Consider the following 20,793-nt stretch of genomic DNA (forward strand, 5'->3'; position numbering starts at 1 on the left):
TTGGAGCCGTTTGGTAACCATTTGATTTTTTGTTTTTATTTTTGAAAATTAAGCCTATAAATACTACTTTTACCTTCAAATTTCTCCATTTGTTATCTACTTTTACCAATAGTTTCGAAAAATCAAGCCAAATTTTTTTTAACTAAAAAAAATAGCTTTTAAAAATTTGCTTTTATGTTTAAAATTTGGCTAAGAATTCAACCATTGTACTTAAGCGAGATGCAAATCATTGTAAGAAACGGAGAAAAAATAAACTTAATTTTCAAAAACCAAAAACCAAAATACAAAATAGTTACCAAATAGGACATTGGTTATTGGTTTTTAGTTTTTGAAAATTAAGGCATACAAACACCATTTTGACACATAATTTTTTGTTTTCTATTTACTTTACCATTGTCTTAAATTACATTTTAAGTTAGTACAAGTTTAATCCTTAGTTTTTAAAATTGTGGCTAATATATCTAAACTCTCAATTATAACTCTAATAAGCCCCTTAAAAATGGTACTAAAAAACCCTTAAAAAGTCTAATAGATATATAACTTTCAATTTTATTATCTAAAAAAAATCATAAAATATTTAAAATGCTTAAAAAGTAATTGTTGTATTAGACAAAAAAAATTATTTTTGTTTTTATTATCAGTAAATAATATATATATATATATATATATATATATATATATTCTAATTAAAGCTCAAATTTTCAATTTTGTAATCAATTGTTACTTCATTTAAAATGTCTAATACTATGTATAGAACACACAAATCGAGATTTAAGTGATCTAATATATATTTTTTAAAATTCAAGAACTATATATGACATAAATTTAAAAGTTAATGGACTAAAAATTTTAACCTTATATAAAGTTGTGCCCCCTTCATGAAATTTTGAATATGTCATTATTCGTATGTCAATTAGTTATGCTCGCTTTGACGATATTATATCGATGTATCTAAAATTAAATTTATATGTACTTGTGCTCCCTTGGATAAAATCCTAGATCTGTCAGAGTGTGAGAGCTAAAAAGAAACTTGGACAGTGTAGCAGGTATTTTAATCCCTCTTGTTGACAGATCTCAAGAACACCCTTTAAACAAATAGCTTGAAGAGAGAAGTTAGCTTTCGCATAAAAAAGCAAACAAAGTGAATTGCATGCTTTGGGTAATACCAAAGCTTCCTAATATTCCCACTCCAAACCAAAAACACACCAAATATATATATTATATACACAAACACACATAAAACACACAAAATTTCCCCAACAAGAAAGCCAAAGAAAATGCATTATCATTCATCAATTTCCTTCTTCATTCTAACCATCCTCTCAAGCCTCTTTTCCTCAGCTGAGCCGGCTCATCGATGTACAGAAAAATTCCATGAGCTCGTCAAAGGTAGAAACCTCACAAATTGCCAACGGCTCCCAACTCTCGGCGCAGAGCTCGGTTGGAGCCACCCTTCATTCGACAAATCCCGCCACGTATTTCAAGTCCTCTTCGGCGCCCGGATGGAAGACGAAGGGGGATGGTTGGCGTGGGGCGTGAACCCTGGATGGAAGGCAGAGATGGTCGGGACGAGAGCCGTGATTGGGGTTAGGAACCCTGACAATGGCTCTATTTACTGTAGGACGTACAATGTGAGCTATGAGACTAGGATTGGGTGTCCCCTCTGGCCGACGGATATGGAGGAGATCAAATGCTTGAAATTTGAATATGATAACTCGACGGAATACCATTTGATAACTGCCACTTTGAGTCTCTCTATAGCTGATTATAATGTTACGAGGCTTAATATTGTGTGGCAGAGTGGGTCGCGCGTTGCTGACGATAGGCCTTTACGGCATGTGGCTAACTTAAAGAATGTTGATTGTGTTGAGACGCTTGATTTGCTTACTGGTAAAAGTACTGACATGTCCCACCTCAAGATTCACCTTAGACAAGTATGGATTTCTCTTCACACTTTTTTTTTCTTTCCATTTTTCTCGGATTCTTAAATCAAATTACAATATAAGAGGAGTAGCTCGTATTTCTTGTAAAGTTTTATGATGTGTCTTGAGTTTTCTTTTGTTTTTTTTTTTAATCATCAATAGATTTTCTTAAGATATAGTATTGTCTTTTTGGGTTTGCCATTTTTAGATGAGAGAATCCAATTTTTGTTTTCGGATTGAATGTTCGTTTAGGTTTCATGGGTTCATATTAAGTAACATGGAGTTTCATCTCAAAACCAATGACAATGAAAGGAATAGATTAAGCATCTTGTATACATTGTGATGTTCATTTCTTGATTTTCTTTTAGTAACATGGCATGCCCTCTCAAGATGGTGTGTTTTATTGAGAATCTCACATTGAAAAAGCCAATAGATCTCACATTCCTCATAAGATAAATAAGTTACTCCTTCCATTGTAAATTAGTTTTGAGATGAATCTTCATACTATCAAATACGTTCTTGGATTCACCATTCTTAAATTGTGAATTTAAGATGAAACTCCATGTTATTTTATATGACATCAAGGAATTCACAAAGCCCAAACACGCATTCCAATCCAAAAATAAAAATTAGGATCCATTCCAAGAATGGTAAACCCAAATGGACCTCATCTTGCTAACTATAATTTTTTTCCCACTTTTTAGAAACATGCTTCTCATTTTCACAAACACTCCCTAAAATTGTTTAGAGATTTCAGAAACACCAAAAAGTTGAGTCCGTTACCATTAAATAACCATTTTGATTTTTAAAACTAAACAAACATAATTTTTAAAACTAAAAACTCCAATCCCTTTTGACAATGACTTTAAATTCTCAATTTTCGTTCACTTTAGTCTTTATATTTAAGAAAAAAACGCACATTGATTTAGTCCATTCAAATGAAATAAAAAATAAAATGAAGAGATCAATATTGTCATTTTCTAAAACACAAATACCAAAATGAAATTAAAAAAAAAACGTAGAGCTTTAAACTTTGTTTTGTTTGTTTCTTCAATAGGTGCATGGAGTATTGAACATTATAGGTTGGGGAACGTTCTTGCCAATTGGAGCAATATCAGCAAGATTCTTTAGGAAATTTCCATTTGAATGTGAAATTTGGTGGTTCTATACTCACGTGGGTTGCCAATTGGCTGGGTTTTCCATTGGCGTCGTTGGTTGGGGCATTGGAATGTGGCTCGCTCATAGTTCCCCTCGCTACATTTTCCGCACTCATCATATCTTCGCCATCTTCATCTTCGTTTTCGCCACTTTACAAGTTACCATCTCTCCCTCTACCTTTTCTCCGTATTCAACCTCTTTACAAGTGATTTTGAAATTATTAAAAGTCACATCTATCTTGGATCGATATAATTTTTTTAATTGTGAGTTTGAAATTATAAACTCAGTAGTTTAATTCTTTAGTGATTTTAAATTTGATAAAAGTGGAATTAGTCATATAGGTTTGGGAGATATTGTTTGTTGAAGTAATGATTTTAAAAAATGAGATTTATATATAATTGATTTTATAAAGTTGATGTTTTTTGTTACAATTATTAAATGTGATTTTCTTATATCTGAAAGGAATTTTGATTTATTATGTTTGATTTCAAAAGTGATTTTAATATTACTAAGATTCTGTTGGGTAATTATTTAGTTTTTTGTTTTTAAAAATTTAAGTTTATAAACATTGTTTTCACCTATAGATTTCTTTGTTTTGTTGTTCACTTCGTCCCGAGTTTTTAAGAACCAATTCAACTTTTGAAAAGGGCAATTATTTTAAACGTCAAATCTGTTGAAAATATTTTCAAATATAACAAAATATCACTGTTTATCAGTGAGAGATACTGATAAATGTCTATTAGCGTGTATCAGTGTCTATCCTTGATAGAATAATAACATTTTGCTATATTTATAAATAAGTTGACTTATTTTCTTATATTTGAAAACAACCCTTAAAAACTAATAAAAATAATTTAAAAAACTTGTTTCTGTTTTTAGATTCTAACTAGAAATTTTGAGTGTTCTTTTAAAAGATGTTAGATGTTATAATTGAAATATAGATTTAAAAACAAAAAAACAAAAAAACAAAACCACTAATTACCAAACGGAGCTAGCTAAATTACAAGAAATGATTCTTTTAAAAAAATAATAATACATACTTTTACTTTAAAAACAAAAGAAGAAGAAAGTAGGAAAATTTTGGTGGACTGATCCCTGGTCAATCACTCCAGTAAAAGCATATTTTAAATAATGGTTGAAAAAACAATTCTAAATAATTTCAGATTCTTCTAAAATCAGTTTCAACATTTGTCAAACAACAATTTTGAAAGAAAAGTGATTTCTAACCCACTGAAAATCACCCAAATATATTTTTATAATTATTTCAAAATCACTTTCAAACAATATGTCCCTTACAATTAATGTCGTTTACATTCACATCTAACATTCTTTCTTTTATCATAGACATTGGCGATAAGGTTTAGGCCATCGTTGCAGGACGACTTCCGAAGAGTGTGGAACATCTATCATCATTTCTTAGGATATTCTTTACTAGCATTGATATATATAAACATATTTGAAGGAATAAAAATCTTGAAGCCAGAGAATAAGGAGAAATGGAGATATGCAGTGATTGGAATTCTTATAGCTTTGGGGTCGATCACTTTGATCCTTGAGGGTTATACTTGGAGAAAGTTTATTCATCAAAAGAATGAACTGAAGAAATCAGAGCCTTTACCTAATCAAGCTAAGCCTGAGGAAGAAGAAGAAGGTGGAATAATAACTCAATCAACATTCACAAGAAGAAACTCTCCCTCTACACCTACATTAATGGATGAATAAAAACAATACTATTGCTAAAATTATTCAATCCAACTTTTTGTATGGAGCTAATTTTTTTTATATGTATATATTTGGGATTTTTGTCATTATATATGTTGTTTTGGTGTTTCAGCTAATTTGTAATGTTGAAATTTGGAAGAAAAGAAAATTAGAGTGGTTTTAAAAAAAAAAAAAATTGTTCTTACTATTGAGGATTCCACATCAGGTTCTTATATTTGTTCTTACGGTCAAGGATTCCACATATAAGAAAAAAAAAAAAAAGATTCGACATGGTGTTTATTAGATGCATTCTTTGGAAAAAAAAAGTTTTTAATTAGATGCATGGACTACTCTTTTTATTCTCAATTGGTTTTAAGATGAAATTTTATGTTATTTAATATTTAAAAGAGCTACTTGCATATATAGTAAAATCTGACTAATTTATTGCAAAAATAGCAAAACTTAAAACTAATTGTAAATATAGCAAAATTTAGCTTCAACTTATACAAAATGTCAAACAATAGCCCATAGAAGGTACGGAATTCTTGATTTTAGTGATATAATCTGATATACTATATAACATTTTATGTCTGATAAACTTTGATAAATGTATATAGATAAGTTTATCATGGACTTTTTTTTTTGTTATTTCAACTCTATCAACTATTATCATTAATAGACTTCAAGTAACAGATAATTCTACGAACAATAAAAGAGATAGAATGAAGAAGTATATTAGTACACTACAAGAAAAATGAGTTCTCCCAATGCCTAAATAAAGCGTCGGGAGTTAGGTCGTCGGGAGAGACTGTCTCTCCCGACGACGTAAAGGCCCGTCGAGAGTTCCCGGAGAACTCCCGATGCCGTAAAGGATCGTCGGGAGTTCCCCGGGAACACCCGACGGCTCTCCCGACACCCGTCGGGCGGCGTCGGGAAAGGGGTCTAGTTTAAACCAGACCCCTTCTTCCCCATCTCCCTCATTTTTCCACATTTTCCCGAAACCCTAACCCATTCCGACGCCACCCCTATATCTTCCCCCTCTTCCCCCTTTCTTCCGCCTCTCCCTCTCCAATTTTCCCCTCACCGCCGCTCTTTCTCCCATTTTCCTCATTCTTCTCCACCATTCTCTCTCTCTCCCCATTTTCCCATCCTTTTACAAGTGCCACCGCCCTCGCCGCGCCGCCTCTCTTCTCCCTCCCTCTCCCATTTTTCCTCTCTTACCCCGCCACCATTCGCCCTCCCTCTCCCATTTTTTCGCCACCGCTGTCGGTAATCTTCTCATTTTATTTTATCTTGTATATTTATTTAAATCATTATTTCACATCCTTTTGTACAAATCATATCCATTCAAATGTGTGTACATATTGTTTTTGCTTTTGTTAAGATCTCGTCAACTTTGCAGAATATATTTGTTTTACAATTCCCTGAAATTGTTGAGAATAATTTTATAACGAATATGTCATAATTCGTTAGAGATAAACATTATAAAATTCTTTTAAGTTTCAAGTTGATTATAACACTATGTTTATATCTAGAAAATGATATGATGTTGGTTATTTGGAGCCTAAGCATGCATGATTTAACATTTCGAACTTTCCTTGAAAGAAGAAAGAAAATTAGTGCATAGATGCTATGTATTATTTTTAGTATATGAACTTTTTTATGCTTATATGTTTGTGTCTAATAAATCTATATATCTAAAAAATATAAAATAAATCTTTAAACCTCCAATTTAATACTTAATAGGTCCCTAACACATTTAATATTTTAAAAAAGTTTAAAGAATCTGCTAGACATAAACCTAAATTTTGTGTCTAATAGAAAATTAATTTAAATTTTGTGTCCAATAGACTTGTAAATTTTAGAAGATGTTGAATAGATGAAAGGCCTATATTAGACACAAAATTGAAAGCTTTGAGACGTACTAAATAAAACATTTGAAAGTTGTTAAGAGAATTTAAACAGTTTAGGGACCTATGTGTTTATTTTGCCTTAAAAAATGAAAATTATGGAACTCAATGCTTAATAATACTTTGTACTTTGTCCTCTAATCCAGGTTATTGTTTTGGATTACAAGTTGGTCAAATAAGTTATCAGTGGAGTATAGAGAAGAAGTATCACAGTTCTTAGATATGGAAATTTCATGTTAATGATTCCAGACGAATAAGATGTCTATGCAAGAATTGTATGAATTCAATTTGGGAAAAGATAGATATTGTGGAACGACATCTATTAACATATGGAAATATCTCCCTCATATTGTGAATGGGTATATCATGGAGAGTCAGTAAACTTATCTAGAAGTCATACAAGTCATTCAATACAGGATGTTGAAGTAGATAGTATAGAGAGTAATGTTGTCGAAGAAAATGAGATGTTGAATCTTATAAACGATTTACAAGTTCCAATTGAAAACAAAAATGCAAATGAAGGAAGGAATGAGAATGAAATGTCCTTTAATGGTCAAGAAAGAGATACCACAAACTTATTCAAGGATTTAATGATCGAAGCACGTAATGAATTATACCCTGGTTGTTCACAATTTTCGTCCTTGAACTTTTTAGTGAAATTGATGCATATCAAAGTTCTCAACGGCTGGAGTAACAAATCGTTTGACATGTTGCTGGAATTGTTAAAAGCAGCGTTTCCAACTGGCACCTCTATACCTACTTCCTTTTATGAAGCCAACCGAAAATTGTGTGATTTATGCCTAGGTTGTGAGTCTATTCATGCATGCAAATATGATTATGTATTGTATTGGAAAGAGTTTGCAGATTTGCAACAATACCCTATTTGTGGTGAGTCTCGACACTCTATTAGTGATAGACATCTATTACTACATATCACTGATAATATTAGTAATAGATTTCTATTACCACTCTATATGAGTGATAGAAATCTATCATTGATTCTATTCTATCATTGATAACCAGTGAAAGAACACTGATATACTTATTACTGATAGACCTTTGACAAACTCTGATAGAAGTATATAGAAGTCTATTAGTATGTTGATAGACCATGATAAAAGTATATAGATGTATCATTGATAAAATTATAAATATAACTGGTTTTTTTTATAGAAGTATGTCACTGATAGATTTTATATAATTATATGTATAATTTGATAATCAAATGATATCAATCTATCAAAGTCTACCAACGTTTCATTTCTTTTAATTTGTAAATCATATGAAGTTTAGTTTCTTACTCTAAAATGAGAGGGATACTATTTTAATATATCTCAATGCTCCCATATTTTAATATATTCCCTTGAGGTGTATCAATCTAAGTTTAGGAAGGGGACATGAATAAATCGAGAACACATTCAAATAAGAGGGATCCTGAAGACATAAAAGTATAGTTGAGAAAAGCTTAAAAAATTTGAAATTTACTACCTATACTAACAAGGTGTACGTTTCTTTTTTATGGCTCAATCATAAGAATTCCAAAGTTAAAGCGTGCTTAAACTTGTAGTAATCCTATGTTGGGTGTCCTCCTGTGAATTTTCCTAAGATGCATATGAGTAAGGACAAAGCATGCTGAAGGGACCAGTGTTAGTTTGTGGGGACAACTTTTACTTCTAGAAGCATTCAAGACAAGTGAGGATGGCGTAGCCAAGTCGTAGGGAATGCAGGAAAATGGTGGGGCCATCAGGAGCTGAATCTAGATTTCGAATCCTGGGTCTAGGGCATTACATGAGGCGCACACTCTTTCACCACCATCGCCCTTTCTCTCGCTTTCTCGACAAATCCCTTCGGCAACACCTCCACAATTTTGTCCTCTCTTCACCTTTTGGACCTAACCACCCATATGAAATCAGCTCTACTATCCTATAACTTATTATTTTTTTTATTAATTTAAAATGCGTAGACATGACTAATAACTAAAATCTCATACATTTCAAATGCTAAAAGCTAAATATCTATGATTTATTACAAACTTTAAACAAATACAAACATCATAACAGTTTTTAAAAATATATATTAAAAATTCATAAATTCATTAACTCAAAGTAGTCAAATTTTAAACAAAAAGAAATATGTGTATATATTCTAATTAATATATATTTAATTCGGGTTGGGTTGAGTCAATCCGAACTTCCAACCCGAGACCCAACCTAAACCAACAAAAAAAAAAAGTTCTATCTAACCCAATCCAAGAACAAAACTAATCCGACCCTTATTATTTGGGTTGACTAGTCCGAATTGTTCGAATTGTCGAGTTTTTTTTTAATACCCTTGACTTCTATTTCTTCATTCAATGGAAAGAATTGGCTTCTAAATGCCACCAAAATCGTCGACCATACTTCCTTTTCGTTCAAGCAATTTTTGGAGGTCGTAGTCATTAGAGACTTGGGCAAGAGGTGGAAGAGCAAAATCGAAATAAATAAATTCAAATTTAATTTGTCAAATTTGCTGTAACTTTAAAAATCTTGCTTGTTTATAAATAATTAGCTTGATTTTACAATTTGTTACCATTACCCTATTTAATACCTATATATTTATATGTAATTAACTGTTCAATTGACAGTGAAAATTTTACTAAGTGTGCCAACAAATATTCAACTAACAATTCAATTCATTAATAAATGAATTTAGTAACAACCAGAACGAGTAATTTTTATTTGATGAATATTTCAACTAATAATTCATTTAGTTGTTGAATTTTTTTTATTACATCAAAATAATATAACTCAATTCACAATATAGTATATATTATCGACCAACAAATTTGGTTAGAATTCTCGGTATTGTTAGTTACAAATTTAAAAATTTTACTCATAATAATAAATCACTGATTGTGCTAAAAAAAATTGATTAAAATATTAATTTTTATTAATGAACTAAGTTCTATTTGAAAAATGTAGCAACAAAATGAAATATGAACCAGGAAATAATAATAATACAAATTAGTGTATACATTTTGAACATTTTTGGCGAAGATTTCTCCGAACCACAAGCTATTGGAAGCAAAAGCATGGAGAACATTAACAGCCAACGACTTCCTTTCACTGTAATCGCTAATCTTCATTTCTCTTCCACTTCCTCCTTAGCTAGCTGAACAACGACCAACAACTCCAAGAAAACCTCTCTTATGGCTGCTCCTCTGGTCGAAGGCGCAGCCGCCGCAGCTCTCCGATCGGTAATGTTTCGAGCTCGGCAGGCCGCTGAGCGCTCTGGTCGCCATTTCGATCAGGTCCGAGTCGTTGCAGTCTCGAAGACAAAGCCTGTATCCCTTATTCGCCAAGTCTACGATGCCGCCCACCGCTGCTTCGGCGAGAACTATGTTCAAGAGATTATCGATAAAGCTCCTCAGGTTCCTTTTGTTTTTCTAGGGCTTCGGTTGGAGTTATGTCTTTGAATTCGCCACTTACGTCTGTTTGTGCTTCTCGTTGATTTGATTTCAGCTTCCTCAAGACATTGAATGGCATTTCATTGGGCATTTGCAGAGCAATAAAGTTAAATCGCTTCTCGGTACAATCCGTTTCCTGTCCTCTTCTTCCATTGGCTTATTACAGAGTTCTTTTGTAATTTCCGCTTTAGTCGAACTTTCCCAAGGATAGTTATTTTCTTGATTCTTTCTAATGTTTTGAAAATCTTGGCTCCCAAACTTTGAGAATTGTGTCTAATTGGTGCTTAAACTCTAAAACATGTCTATTAGTTTCCTAAATTCTTAAAAGTGTTTGATGAATTTCAATTTTGTATCTAACTGTTCTTGATATTTTGAGAAACTTTAAAGTTTAAAGTTTTGATATGAAATGGGAAGTTTAGAGCCTATTACAAACTTTTTTAAGCTTTGGGACTTGCTAACACAAAATTAATAGTTTAGATGAAGATCTATTAGACACAACTGAGGAAGTTTAAGGACTGCAATTCAACATCAAATCTTCCATAACAGAAAGCTTCTCTGTTTGCTGCTTTTATATTCTATGAAATACTGTTAACCTCTAGCCTTGCTATTAAAAATATAGGCGATTGTCGTGAAAACAGTGATTGAACCGTAAAATTCACATTTCCAGCACGAGATCATTCTATGTTGTACATATCACATTTAGAAATAGACCTTATTATATCATTGCTCTCAGGGGCATTTTTTCCCTGCAGCTGGAGTTCCTAACCTGGCCATGGTTGAGGGTGTAGATAATGAGAAGGTAAAGACTTAATCTAATTCTGTTATATTTCTAAAAGGTAAGATATTTCATTTTTATTGTTCATGAAGTTTTTTTTTTTAAACAAGAAACAACTTCTCATTGAAATAATGAAAAGGAATATTATTCATGAAGCTTAGTGGTGCCACTTGTTGCAGTTTGGCCTTTGTTGGATATTATTGTACATGCTGCATTTAGAAATGATGCTTGAAATGTGATATAAAGATCAGCATGCAACACTATAAGCTACTTGTGGTTCTTATTTTTGGGTAAAAAAATAACTTTTTCTTATGCATGAACAATGTAGTTGGTAAAACTTATGGTTTTCTCCCAGTAACGAGCTAAATTTTCAGATGTTCTAAAGGGGAAAAAAAAAGGAAGAAAAGATGCTTAAGTTGTCACTTTTAAGATTACTTGGTGTTGTCATGCTGCGCAGCTTGCAAATCATCTTGATCGTGCAGTTTCAAACCTTGGAAGGGATCCGTTGAAGGTTCTAGTCCAAGTAAACACCAGTGGAGAAATATGTGAGTTACACAGTTCTTTGATGAATTTGTGCAAGATCATTCTGATAATTGGTTGAATAAGCCAAACAGTTGAAGCAGTAGAGTTTGTAAGATACCATTCTACCAGACAACAAAGTCTCATTTGAAACTAGGGGGAGCTATATCTTATAGTAAAATTATAGGTATACGTATATGTAAAACCATATTTTTATTCTAGCCTCTAATGAACAAAGTTTCAAGTATAAAGTAATTCATGGTTGATCGGCTCTTGTTTCTTGGATATCTTTACTGTCTTCTTCTGGCCACAACTTTGCCTAGGCTTATAAAATTTCATCACGTAATGAGTTTCTTTCTGTTGGACTTATACCTCATGAACCTTGAGGTCCTTGATGCTTTTCCTAGGCTCATGCTTGAATTATAACATTTTGTGTTTTATGCTTTGCTTAGATCATAAATACTCTTTTTCCATTTGGATTTCCAATGTTTATTCTGAAAATGACTTGGGTGACAATTTGGCAGCAAAATCTGGTGTTGAGCCTTCTGGATGCATCGAACTTGCAAAGCACGTGAAGTTGCGTTGCCCACATCTACAGTTTTCTGGCTTGATGACAATAGGGATGCCAGATTATACTTGCACTCCAGAGAACTTTAAGGTTATATATTTGTACTTTTCATTTGTTATTTTATTTTCTATTTTTTGGTGAGATATCTTTACTCCATAGTGAAAAGCGTGAATGTGATATGAAATAATGTCTTCAAAATTTTAGATTCTAGATCTTTTAAAGGAAGAAAAAAGGGTTCAATTTATATATATTTGTCTACATTCTTCGCTGTGCTTCACATTCATCAATGGAGTTTTCTGGTTATTTTCTCTCTTTTTTGTTTTTCTTTTCTTTTTCGGCTCAATTTACTAAAGCCATAAATTGTTTTCCTGATTTGCTAGACGCTACTCAATTGTAGAGCTGAGGTCTGCAGGGCACTTGAAATGGCAGAAGAGCAGTGTGAATTGTCAATGGGAATGTCTAGTGATTTCGAGTTGGCGGTTAGTATACCTAATTCTCTGTCACTTGCCTATTTTTGTTGCACTACATGCGTTTTCTTCGTTTTCTTTATATGAGAGACCTTGAAATTACTGCGGTTTCTAGGATACCTAATACCACATTGTGTTTAATTGAGAAAAGTATTAAATGTGGCTGCCAAGTTGTGATTGCTCTATAATCTTTGGATGCATGGTGAAACCATAATATTTAGTTATTCTCTCCTACATCTAACGGGATAAAACTACTAACTAAACTATACCAGCTTCAATAAGTTGATACTATTTCTGGAACTAGCTAACTTAATTGTTGCATATCTCTAACATATGGTTCTGAACTGAAAGGGGAAACAGTCATATTTGCTTATAGCAACAGCCAAGACAAGATGTTGTGATCTGGGTGTAATATAACCAAGTTACTTTTTTCCCCCTTGGAAAAACAAAACCAATGCCCCAAATCAATATGTTGATGTAAGAAAATTAAAAAACAACGCTAAAACTGATTATTTGGAAAGAAAAGTGACCGCAAATTGAAAAACTGAACCAAAAAACTGATAAATCTATCTTCCATGTAGACTACTTTTCATTTTATACTCTAGAAGTCTGAACTGAACTGACTACTAAGTATACCTCAAATCAATCAAATATTAAGTCTTAGCTTGATCGTTTTTGGGGTTGCACCCTGGCTTTGGAAATATTTAGGAGGTTGGCATTTAGTCATTGACAAAAAAGAATTCTAATGTATTTTATTGCTTAAATTACAAGAATTTAAGTTTAGTGTTTCGAACTTTTAGAATTGTGTCCAATAGTTTTCTAAATTTTAAAAAGTGTCTAATACTTCACTACATTTTTAACCGTGTTGATTATGGTCCCTTAAGTTTGAAAATGTCTTGATAATAGGTCCACACACTTTTTATTGTTCGTCTACTAATTCCTTTTCATATTCAAAAATCGTTAAATATTTGCCTTTCCTTGAGAAAGGAGGAAATGGAGAGATCGAGTGAGGAAGTGTGGGAGGGGGCTAGTTTCGATGCCTCGTCTTGGGTGTCTGTTAATAGACTCTTTAGTAACCATGATCTTACTTTGATTTTGTTGGATTTAAGTTCCTTTGGATCGAGAGAAATATCAAGTTTTTTTTTCCTTGTTGTTGGCTTTTTAGTATGCCTTTGTTTTCCTTTTATTCTTTCTCAATGGAAGCTCAGTTTTTTAATCAGAAAAAAAGTATATATATTCCCATATAATTCCCATACCAGTTAAGCATAAAATTGAAATGTAATGATCAGTATTTTAAAATGCCCTAGTGTGCAATGGCCCTCTGGAGTCTAGGCACAAGGCGAACAAAAAGGTGTAGGCTTTTTTAGTGAGGCGCCCTATATATAAAAAAAAAAACGTTATAAATTGTTATTATATATAATTAATATACTATATATATATATATTATATACATGTTTATTTACACAACCAAAACATATATGGATGGAAATGGGACTTAAAAAGAATATACAAAAAAATAATAATAAAAGATAGATAAGATTTAAATATTAGTCATTGTCATTCAACACCAAGTTAAGTGAAACAACATAAAAACAATCACAAATACAATTCTAAAATCCTAAAGATCGAACTCATCTTTACTAAATAGGTCTTCATCCTCATTCTTTCCATCATTCGACTTATAACCATCTATATCTTCTCCGTCGGTCTCAAAGTCATCCAAATTAACTGGTGTGGGGGTGGGTTGAGGCGGTGGTTGTGTGGAAGATGAACATGAACATGAAGTGTTAGTCTTAGACTTAGTTCTTGAGGTACCAGCTCTAGAATAATATGTAAGTTCTTTTGTTCCAGCAGCTCTTGAAATATCGCCCCAGTGTTTTGAAAGACGCGACCTGACGCGTGCCTAGGCACAAGGCGCAACGCACGACAGAAGGTGCGCGCCTTCCACGAAGTGTCGAGGCGTGGCGCACCTATCACTTTTTTATTTATAAATAACTTAAATGCAAATAAAATTGTCTTCTTCTCCTCAAATAAAATTTATAGTTACTTTCTTTTTCTTCTTCAACTTCAACTAAAAGTCTCCAAAAAACAGAGAGAGTTTGATGTGTCCAGTTCTAACTCCCAAATCCCAAATCCTCACTTTTGTGATCAATTTCTTAAGGTAGTTACTAATCAATTTTAGTTTCTAATAATTAGATGGCTAAGGACGGTTTAAGAAAGGATCCGGCATGGAAATATGCAAAATTGCAAAATGATCCAAAGTTGAATATATTAGTGTGTGGATTTTGTTCAAAAGTCAAAAGAAGGATTTTTAGAATGAAACAACACCTTATTGGTGGTTATAGAAATGTCATGACATGTAAGAAATGTCCGGATCACATGAAAGAAGAGATTAAAGAGTATATGTCTAAGAAAAAGGAGATTAAAGATCAGAAATTTGATTGTAGACATTGATCTGGAAAACTATGGTATTGAAGACGAGGACGAAGATGAAGTGTGCGAAAGTAATTCGAATAAAAGAGTGGCACCTAATTCAAAGAAGTCGAGACAAAAGGGTCCAATAGATGCATATTTTGCACCGAACCTGAAAAATGTGGTGCAAAATAGAAAGAATGACAAAGGAAAGGGAAAACAGACTACGATGAATGAGGCATACAAAAAGGAAATGTGGGAGCGCACCATTCAAAGAATTGCTCGATGGTTTATGATGCGAGAATACCTCTCAATGCCTACAATTATGAAAGATTTGCCCTTATGATTAAAGCAGTTGGGCAATTTGGTCCTGGATTGAAACCACCATCGTATCATAAGTTGAGAGTGTTAGAAGCCACAAATGAGTTGATGAAGAACCATAAAGTAGAGTGACCAAGGTTGAATGCACTATTATGGCAGATGGATGGATAGATAGAAGAGATAGGACATTAATTAACTTTTTAGTTAATAGTCCTAAAGGCACCATGTTTATTGAGTCTATCGATGTTTCATCTTATGTGAAGGATGGAAAGAAAATGTTTGAGTTACTCAATAATTTTGTAGAATGCATTGGAGAAGCCAATGTCACACAAGTTATTACAGATAATGCATCAGCAAATGTTATGATAGGTAAGAATGCAAAGTACTGGCTCTTTCTTAAATTTGTTAGTCTTGTGCTTATTCTTACGCATTTAAGAAGCCTAATTATGTTCTTATTTTACTTTGTTAATAGGGAGATTTTTAGAAGCAAAACGACCACAATTAAGTTGGTCTCCATGTGCCGCTCATTACTTGGATTTGATGTTGGAGGATATATACAAGATCCCACATATTCATAAAGCACTAAAAAGAGGCATCGAGGTTAGCAATTTCATTTATGTTCGTCCTAGATTGTTAAACATGATGAGGTAGTTTACTAATCAAAATGAGTTAGTTAGACCAGTTAAGACTCGCTTTGCTACAGCTTGCATAACATTATCAAGTTTACATCGTCAGAAAAACAATTTGAGAAAGATCTTTACTTCGGATGAATGGAAAAACAACAAATGGAGCAAAGAACAAGGAAAACGGGTTGTTCAAACAATTTTGTTGACAACTTTTTTGGAATAGCATCGTATTTGCTCTTAAAGTATCTGACTCTTAAAGCTGAAGGACTATTTGGACAGTCTTTAGCAATTAGACAGAGAGATAAAATATCTCTAGATAAACTTTAACTTTAAGTCTTTGATTAAAGTACATTGAATATCGTTTCGAATTGAAAGTTACTAATATAGTTTTGATCTATAGTGGAATGGTGGGATGATTTCGAACAATCAACTCCACACTTGCAAAAGTTAGCTGTGAGAATTTTAGGTCTCACTTGTAGTGCCTTTGGATGTGAACGTAATTGGAGCGTTTTTTAGTAGGTTAGGTATCTTCTACTATTTGTAGTGCCTCTAGATGTGGATGTAATTGAAATTAACAATGGAACTTTTGTTGTGTATACTTGTAGCTTCATAGCAAGAAAAAGAATAAACTTGCTCAAGGTCATCTGAATGACTTAGTATTCATAAAAAATAATAGAGCACTGAAGTGTCGATATAATATTCAGGACATCGTTGACCCTATTTCTTTAAAAGAAATAGATGATAATAATGAGTGGCTGATTGGAAGAATGGATGACGATTTAAAGGAGGATGATGATCTTGTTTTTTACGAAAATTCTTTAATATGGGTGATGTTTTAAGAGCGGTTGGAGCAAAAGGGCTTGCCTATTATTCTAGAGCTGGTACCTCAAGAACTAAGTCTAATACTAACGCTTCATGTTCATCTTCATCTTCCACACAACCACCGTCCCAACCCACCCTACGCCAGTTAATTTGGATGACTCTGAGACCGACGAAGAAGATATAGATAGTTATAAGTTGAATGATGGAGAGAATGAGGATGAAGACCTATTTAGTGAAGATGAGTTTGATATTTAGGATTTTAGAATTGTATTTGTGATTGTTTTTATGTCGATTCACTTAACTTGGTATTGAATGACAATGACTAATATTTAAATCTTATCTATCTTTTATTTTTTGTATATTCTTCTTTAAGTCATATTTCTATCTATCTATGTTTTGGTGGTGTAAATAAACATGTATAATATATATATATATATAGAAAAAAAGCCTGCGCCTTGCACCTAGGCACCAAAGGGCCATTGCACCTTAGTGGGCCTTTAAAACACTGCGTCGCCCCATGTTAAAGAATTGTCGTTGAAAACAATATCATGATCCTTCTTTAAATCATCATCCATTCTTCCAATTATAGCCACTCATTACTATCATGTATCTCTTTTAAAGAGATAGGGTCGACGATGACCCGAATATTATATCGATGCTTCAGTTCTCTATTATATTTATGAATACCAAATCATTCAAACGACTTTGAGCAAATCTACTCCTTTTCTTGCTATGAAGCTGCAAGTATACACAACAAAAGTTTCATTATTAACTTCAGGTCTTCATTTACATTCACATCTAGAGGCACTACAAATAACAGAAGATATAACCTATTAAAAAACACTCCAATTACGTTCACATCCCGAGGCACTACAAGTGAGACCTAAAATTCTCAAAACGAACTTTTGCAAGTTTGGCGTTGATTGTCCAAAATCATCCCACCATTCCACTATAGATCAAAACTATATTAGTAACTTTCAATTCGAAATGATATCCAATGTACTTTAATCAAAGACTTAAAGTTAAAGTTTACCTGGAGATATTTTGTCTCCTTGTCTGATTGCTAAAGACTGTCCAAATAGTCCTTCAGCTTTCTTGTATTTAGTTAACTCTCCAAGTATCTTGTCTTGAATGTCCAAAGAAGCAATGAGACCAAATTAATTGTGGTCGTTTTGCTACTAACAATCTCCCTATTAACAAAGTAAAATAGGAACATATTTAGGCTTCTTAAATGTGTAAGACTAACAAATTTAAGAAAGAGTTAGTACTTTGCATTCTTTCTTGCCATAACATTTGCTGAGGCACTATCAGTAACAACTTGTACGACATTGCCTTCTCCAATGTGTTCTACAAAATTGTCAAGTAACTGAAACATTTTCTTTCCATCTTTCACATAAGATGAAGCATCTTAGGACTATTAACTAAAAAGTTAATTAATGCCCTTCTCCAATGTGTTCTACAAAATTGTCAAGTAACTGAAACATTTTCTTTCCATCTTTCACATAAGATGAAGCATCAATAGATTCAATAAACATGGTGCCTTTAGGACTATTAACTAAAAAGTTAATTAATGCCCTATTTCTTCTATTTATCCATCCATAAAACCATGATCGAATTGCTCAATTGCTTTAATCATAGGGGCAAAGCTATTATTTGGATGGTGTGCTCTCTCATTTCTTTTTTATATGCCTCATTCATCACACTGGCACGGCCGCACATCGAACATGTGACCTTGCGTTTATGGACAACAAGCACTACCAGCTGAGCTATGAATCACATTTGAAAACATACCTTAAATGTAATATAAACATTATCAGTCGGTTTCGAGTTTATCTGGTTTGGTTAATGAAAAACCCAACACTGGCCGAATTTCTTCGGTTTTTCCTATATAGAAACCGTGACCGCAACCCGGACTGGTTACAAACGAAACCGACATCGATTTCGGTTGGTCACCGGTAATCTTAACTTTGAAACTTCATGAGTTGAACTTGTAATTTAACGTTTTATTTAATAGAGCAATATTATTAGTATTATTATTGTTATTATTATTTTGATCAGAAACGATGTTATTGATTAATGAAATAATCCAATGGATATACAAAAGAGCACTTTCACTTGGGAACACATTAATTTTATTTTTGAGTACAACAATCGTAGGATTAGGGAATGAACTTTAAGGTAAAAAGAGGGAATGTCAATTACCTTCGATTTCGTTTAATTACATATAACTTCTCATCTTCTACGATGAATTTCATTTATTGTTAGCATTAATTTGAAATCTATAAGTAATGGGCAAATTCAACCTGTTGTGTTTTTATTACAGATCGAAATGGGCAGCACCAATGTGAGAATTGGATCAACCATATTTGGTCCGAGGGAGTACCCAAAGAAGCAAGCTGACTAACATTTACATGAGTTTTCCTTTGTTCAATGTTGTTATACATATCATATATTGATGACTGAAGTCAACAATATAGGATTCTTCTATATTTCATTCAAAATGTTTAATTAGGAATTGATAATAGTTTTCCTTTTTCAAAAAAGAAAAAAATTAATATTGCATTTTTTTAAAAACTTTTTATCAATATATATTAGTTTCAATAATGTAGTTTTTATTACATGCAAGCAACAAACTTGCCTTTTGTGATCAATTCTGTCACATGATACATGAATCATTAAATTATTTTTTTTTTAAAAAAAATGGAGTATCCTCATCTTATGAATTGATGAAAATGCATAAATTAATAATAATAATAAATAAATAAATAAATAACTGAAGCATCTTTGTTTTTGAAGAGGTGAGGAAGTCATTGGGGTGGTGAAGACGACTTCGTAGTTTGCCTTTGTCGGTCTTTCTTTGGTTTTTTGGGTTGAAAGGAATGCCACAATTTTTGGGGACTTCTTTATTTCATCGGATAGTTTTATGGGAGTTGTGTGTACGAATGACTCATTCTCAGTTCCTTTTACAATGACCTGGCTCCCAAAAATAAATAAAATCTAACTTTTTATTTGCATCAAAACGCACTACTGTATTTTATAGTGTCGTATTAGAGATGTCATATCATTAGTAGTCTTAATGCAATGGTCATATCTATTGCGATCCTTGTTTTTCTCTGTTCTACCGCAATATTCATGAGAAAAGTACAACAAAATGTGAGAAAAATAAAGATTGTGATAAACATGACCATCGCATTAGGGTTACGATAGACATGGTCATCCCTAATTTGATAATAAAAAAATAGTAGTGTATTTCGACGTAGATAGGATGTTAAATCTCATTTGTTTTTGGAGGTGGGTCATTAATCATTTTGGAGATTAAGAATGGGTAATTCGGAAAAAAAAAAAAAAAATTAGTTTTATGGATTGAATTACTTTTCATGCTCTATATTGGTTTAAATGTAAACACTTTTTTTTTACTCAAGTCTTTCCTCTTTAATAGCAAATTGGAAGGCTTTCTTGTAAATTGTACTGCATTATTAAAGTCCTTTGGTAACTACTTGATTTTTGTTTTTAAAAATTAAGTCTATAACACTTTTTCCACCTTTAAATATATTGCGTTTTTATCTACTTTTTACGAATGTTTTAAAAGATGAAGCTAATTTTTTGAAAACTTATAGTCCATTTGGTTTCATTTCGTTTTTTGTTTTTGGTTTTTGAAAAATTAAGTCTATTTCTTTCCCAATTCTTACCAGGATTTGCATATTTCTTAAGTACTATTGTTAAATTCTTAGCTAAATTTCAAAAACAAAAACAAGTTTTTAAAAGCTATTTTCTTAGTTTTCAAATTTTAGTTTAATTCTTAAACCATTGGTAAAAAGTAGATAACAAAAAAAGAATTTTGGAGGTGGAAGTAGTGTTTATAGGCATAATTTTAAAAAAACAAAAAAGGCCCCTTTTGGTAATCATTTCTTTTTATTATTATTATTTTTTAAAATTAAGCATATTTTCTCCTCATTTTTTACAATGATTTGCATATTTCTTAATTAAAATGATCGAATTCTTAGCCAAATTTCAAAAACAAAAATAACTTTTTAAAGCTACTTTTTTTAGTTTTCAAGTTTTGGCTTGATTTTTTAAATTATTGGTAAAAAGTAGATAATGAGAGAAGAAATTTGGAGGTGAGAGTAGTGTCTTTACGTTTAATTTT

General features: G+C 32.3%; 2 protein-coding genes across 9 annotated transcripts; both read left to right on the forward strand.

The window, feature by feature from the left end:
- The first annotated feature begins 1,255 nt into the window (after window positions 1-1,255).
- On the forward strand, window positions 1,256-4,953 carry LOC120091572 (cytochrome b561 and DOMON domain-containing protein At4g12980-like). The gene is made up of 3 exons (XM_039049668.1): window positions 1,256-1,934; window positions 2,980-3,237; window positions 4,425-4,953. Exons 1-3 carry the CDS (start codon window positions 1,278-1,280, stop codon window positions 4,800-4,802), a joined length of 1,293 nt encoding a protein of 430 aa, XP_038905596.1. The 5' UTR covers window positions 1,256-1,277; the 3' UTR covers window positions 4,803-4,953.
- Window positions 4,954-9,701: 4,748 nt separating this feature from the next.
- LOC120091816 (pyridoxal phosphate homeostasis protein-like) lies at window positions 9,702-19,233 on the forward strand. Of its 8 annotated transcripts, none has more exons than XM_039049952.1 (9): window positions 9,702-10,100; window positions 10,192-10,258; window positions 10,889-10,935; window positions 11,369-11,456; window positions 11,955-12,088; window positions 12,379-12,477; window positions 15,462-15,567; window positions 15,671-15,798; window positions 18,285-18,688. In XM_039049952.1, exons 1-9 carry the CDS (start codon window positions 9,879-9,881, stop codon window positions 18,603-18,605), a joined length of 1,212 nt encoding a protein of 403 aa, XP_038905880.1. In that variant the 5' UTR covers window positions 9,702-9,878; the 3' UTR covers window positions 18,606-18,688. The 8 variants fall into 8 exon arrangements, 6 of the variants coding, with proteins under 6 accessions (XP_038905880.1, XP_038905883.1, XP_038905882.1 ...); XM_039049955.1 differs by lacking the exon at window positions 18,285-18,688 and adding an exon at window positions 18,970-19,233 and having other exon boundaries at window positions 9,707-10,100; XM_039049953.1 differs by having other exon boundaries at window positions 9,890-10,100; window positions 10,870-10,935.
- Window positions 19,234-20,793: the final 1,560 nt, after the last annotated feature.

The sequence above is a fragment of the Benincasa hispida genome, chromosome 11, assembly GCF_009727055.1.
Source record: "Benincasa hispida cultivar B227 chromosome 11, ASM972705v1, whole genome shotgun sequence".
NCBI lineage: Eukaryota > Viridiplantae > Streptophyta > Magnoliopsida > Cucurbitales > Cucurbitaceae > Benincasa > Benincasa hispida.

Bases quoted from the DNA above. Each gene is read 5' to 3' on its own strand.
- LOC120091572 (XM_039049668.1), top strand. From the start codon at position 1,278: ATGCATTATCATTCATCAATTTCCTTCTTCATTCTAACCATCCTCTCA. The intron at 1,935-2,979 runs GTATGGATTTCT...TTTCTTCAATAG, and splicing joins TCAAGATTCACCTTAGACAA to GTGCATGGAGTATTGAACAT. The intron at 3,238-4,424 runs GTTACCATCTCT...CTTTTATCATAG, and splicing joins TCGTTTTCGCCACTTTACAA to ACATTGGCGATAAGGTTTAG.
- LOC120091816 (XM_039049952.1), top strand. From the start codon at position 9,879: ATGGCTGCTCCTCTGGTCGAAGGCGCAGCCGCCGCAGCTCTCCGATCG. The intron at 10,936-11,368 runs GTAAAGACTTAA...CATGCTGCGCAG, and splicing joins AGGGTGTAGATAATGAGAAG to CTTGCAAATCATCTTGATCG. The intron at 12,089-12,378 runs GTTATATATTTG...CTGATTTGCTAG, and splicing joins GCACTCCAGAGAACTTTAAG to ACGCTACTCAATTGTAGAGC.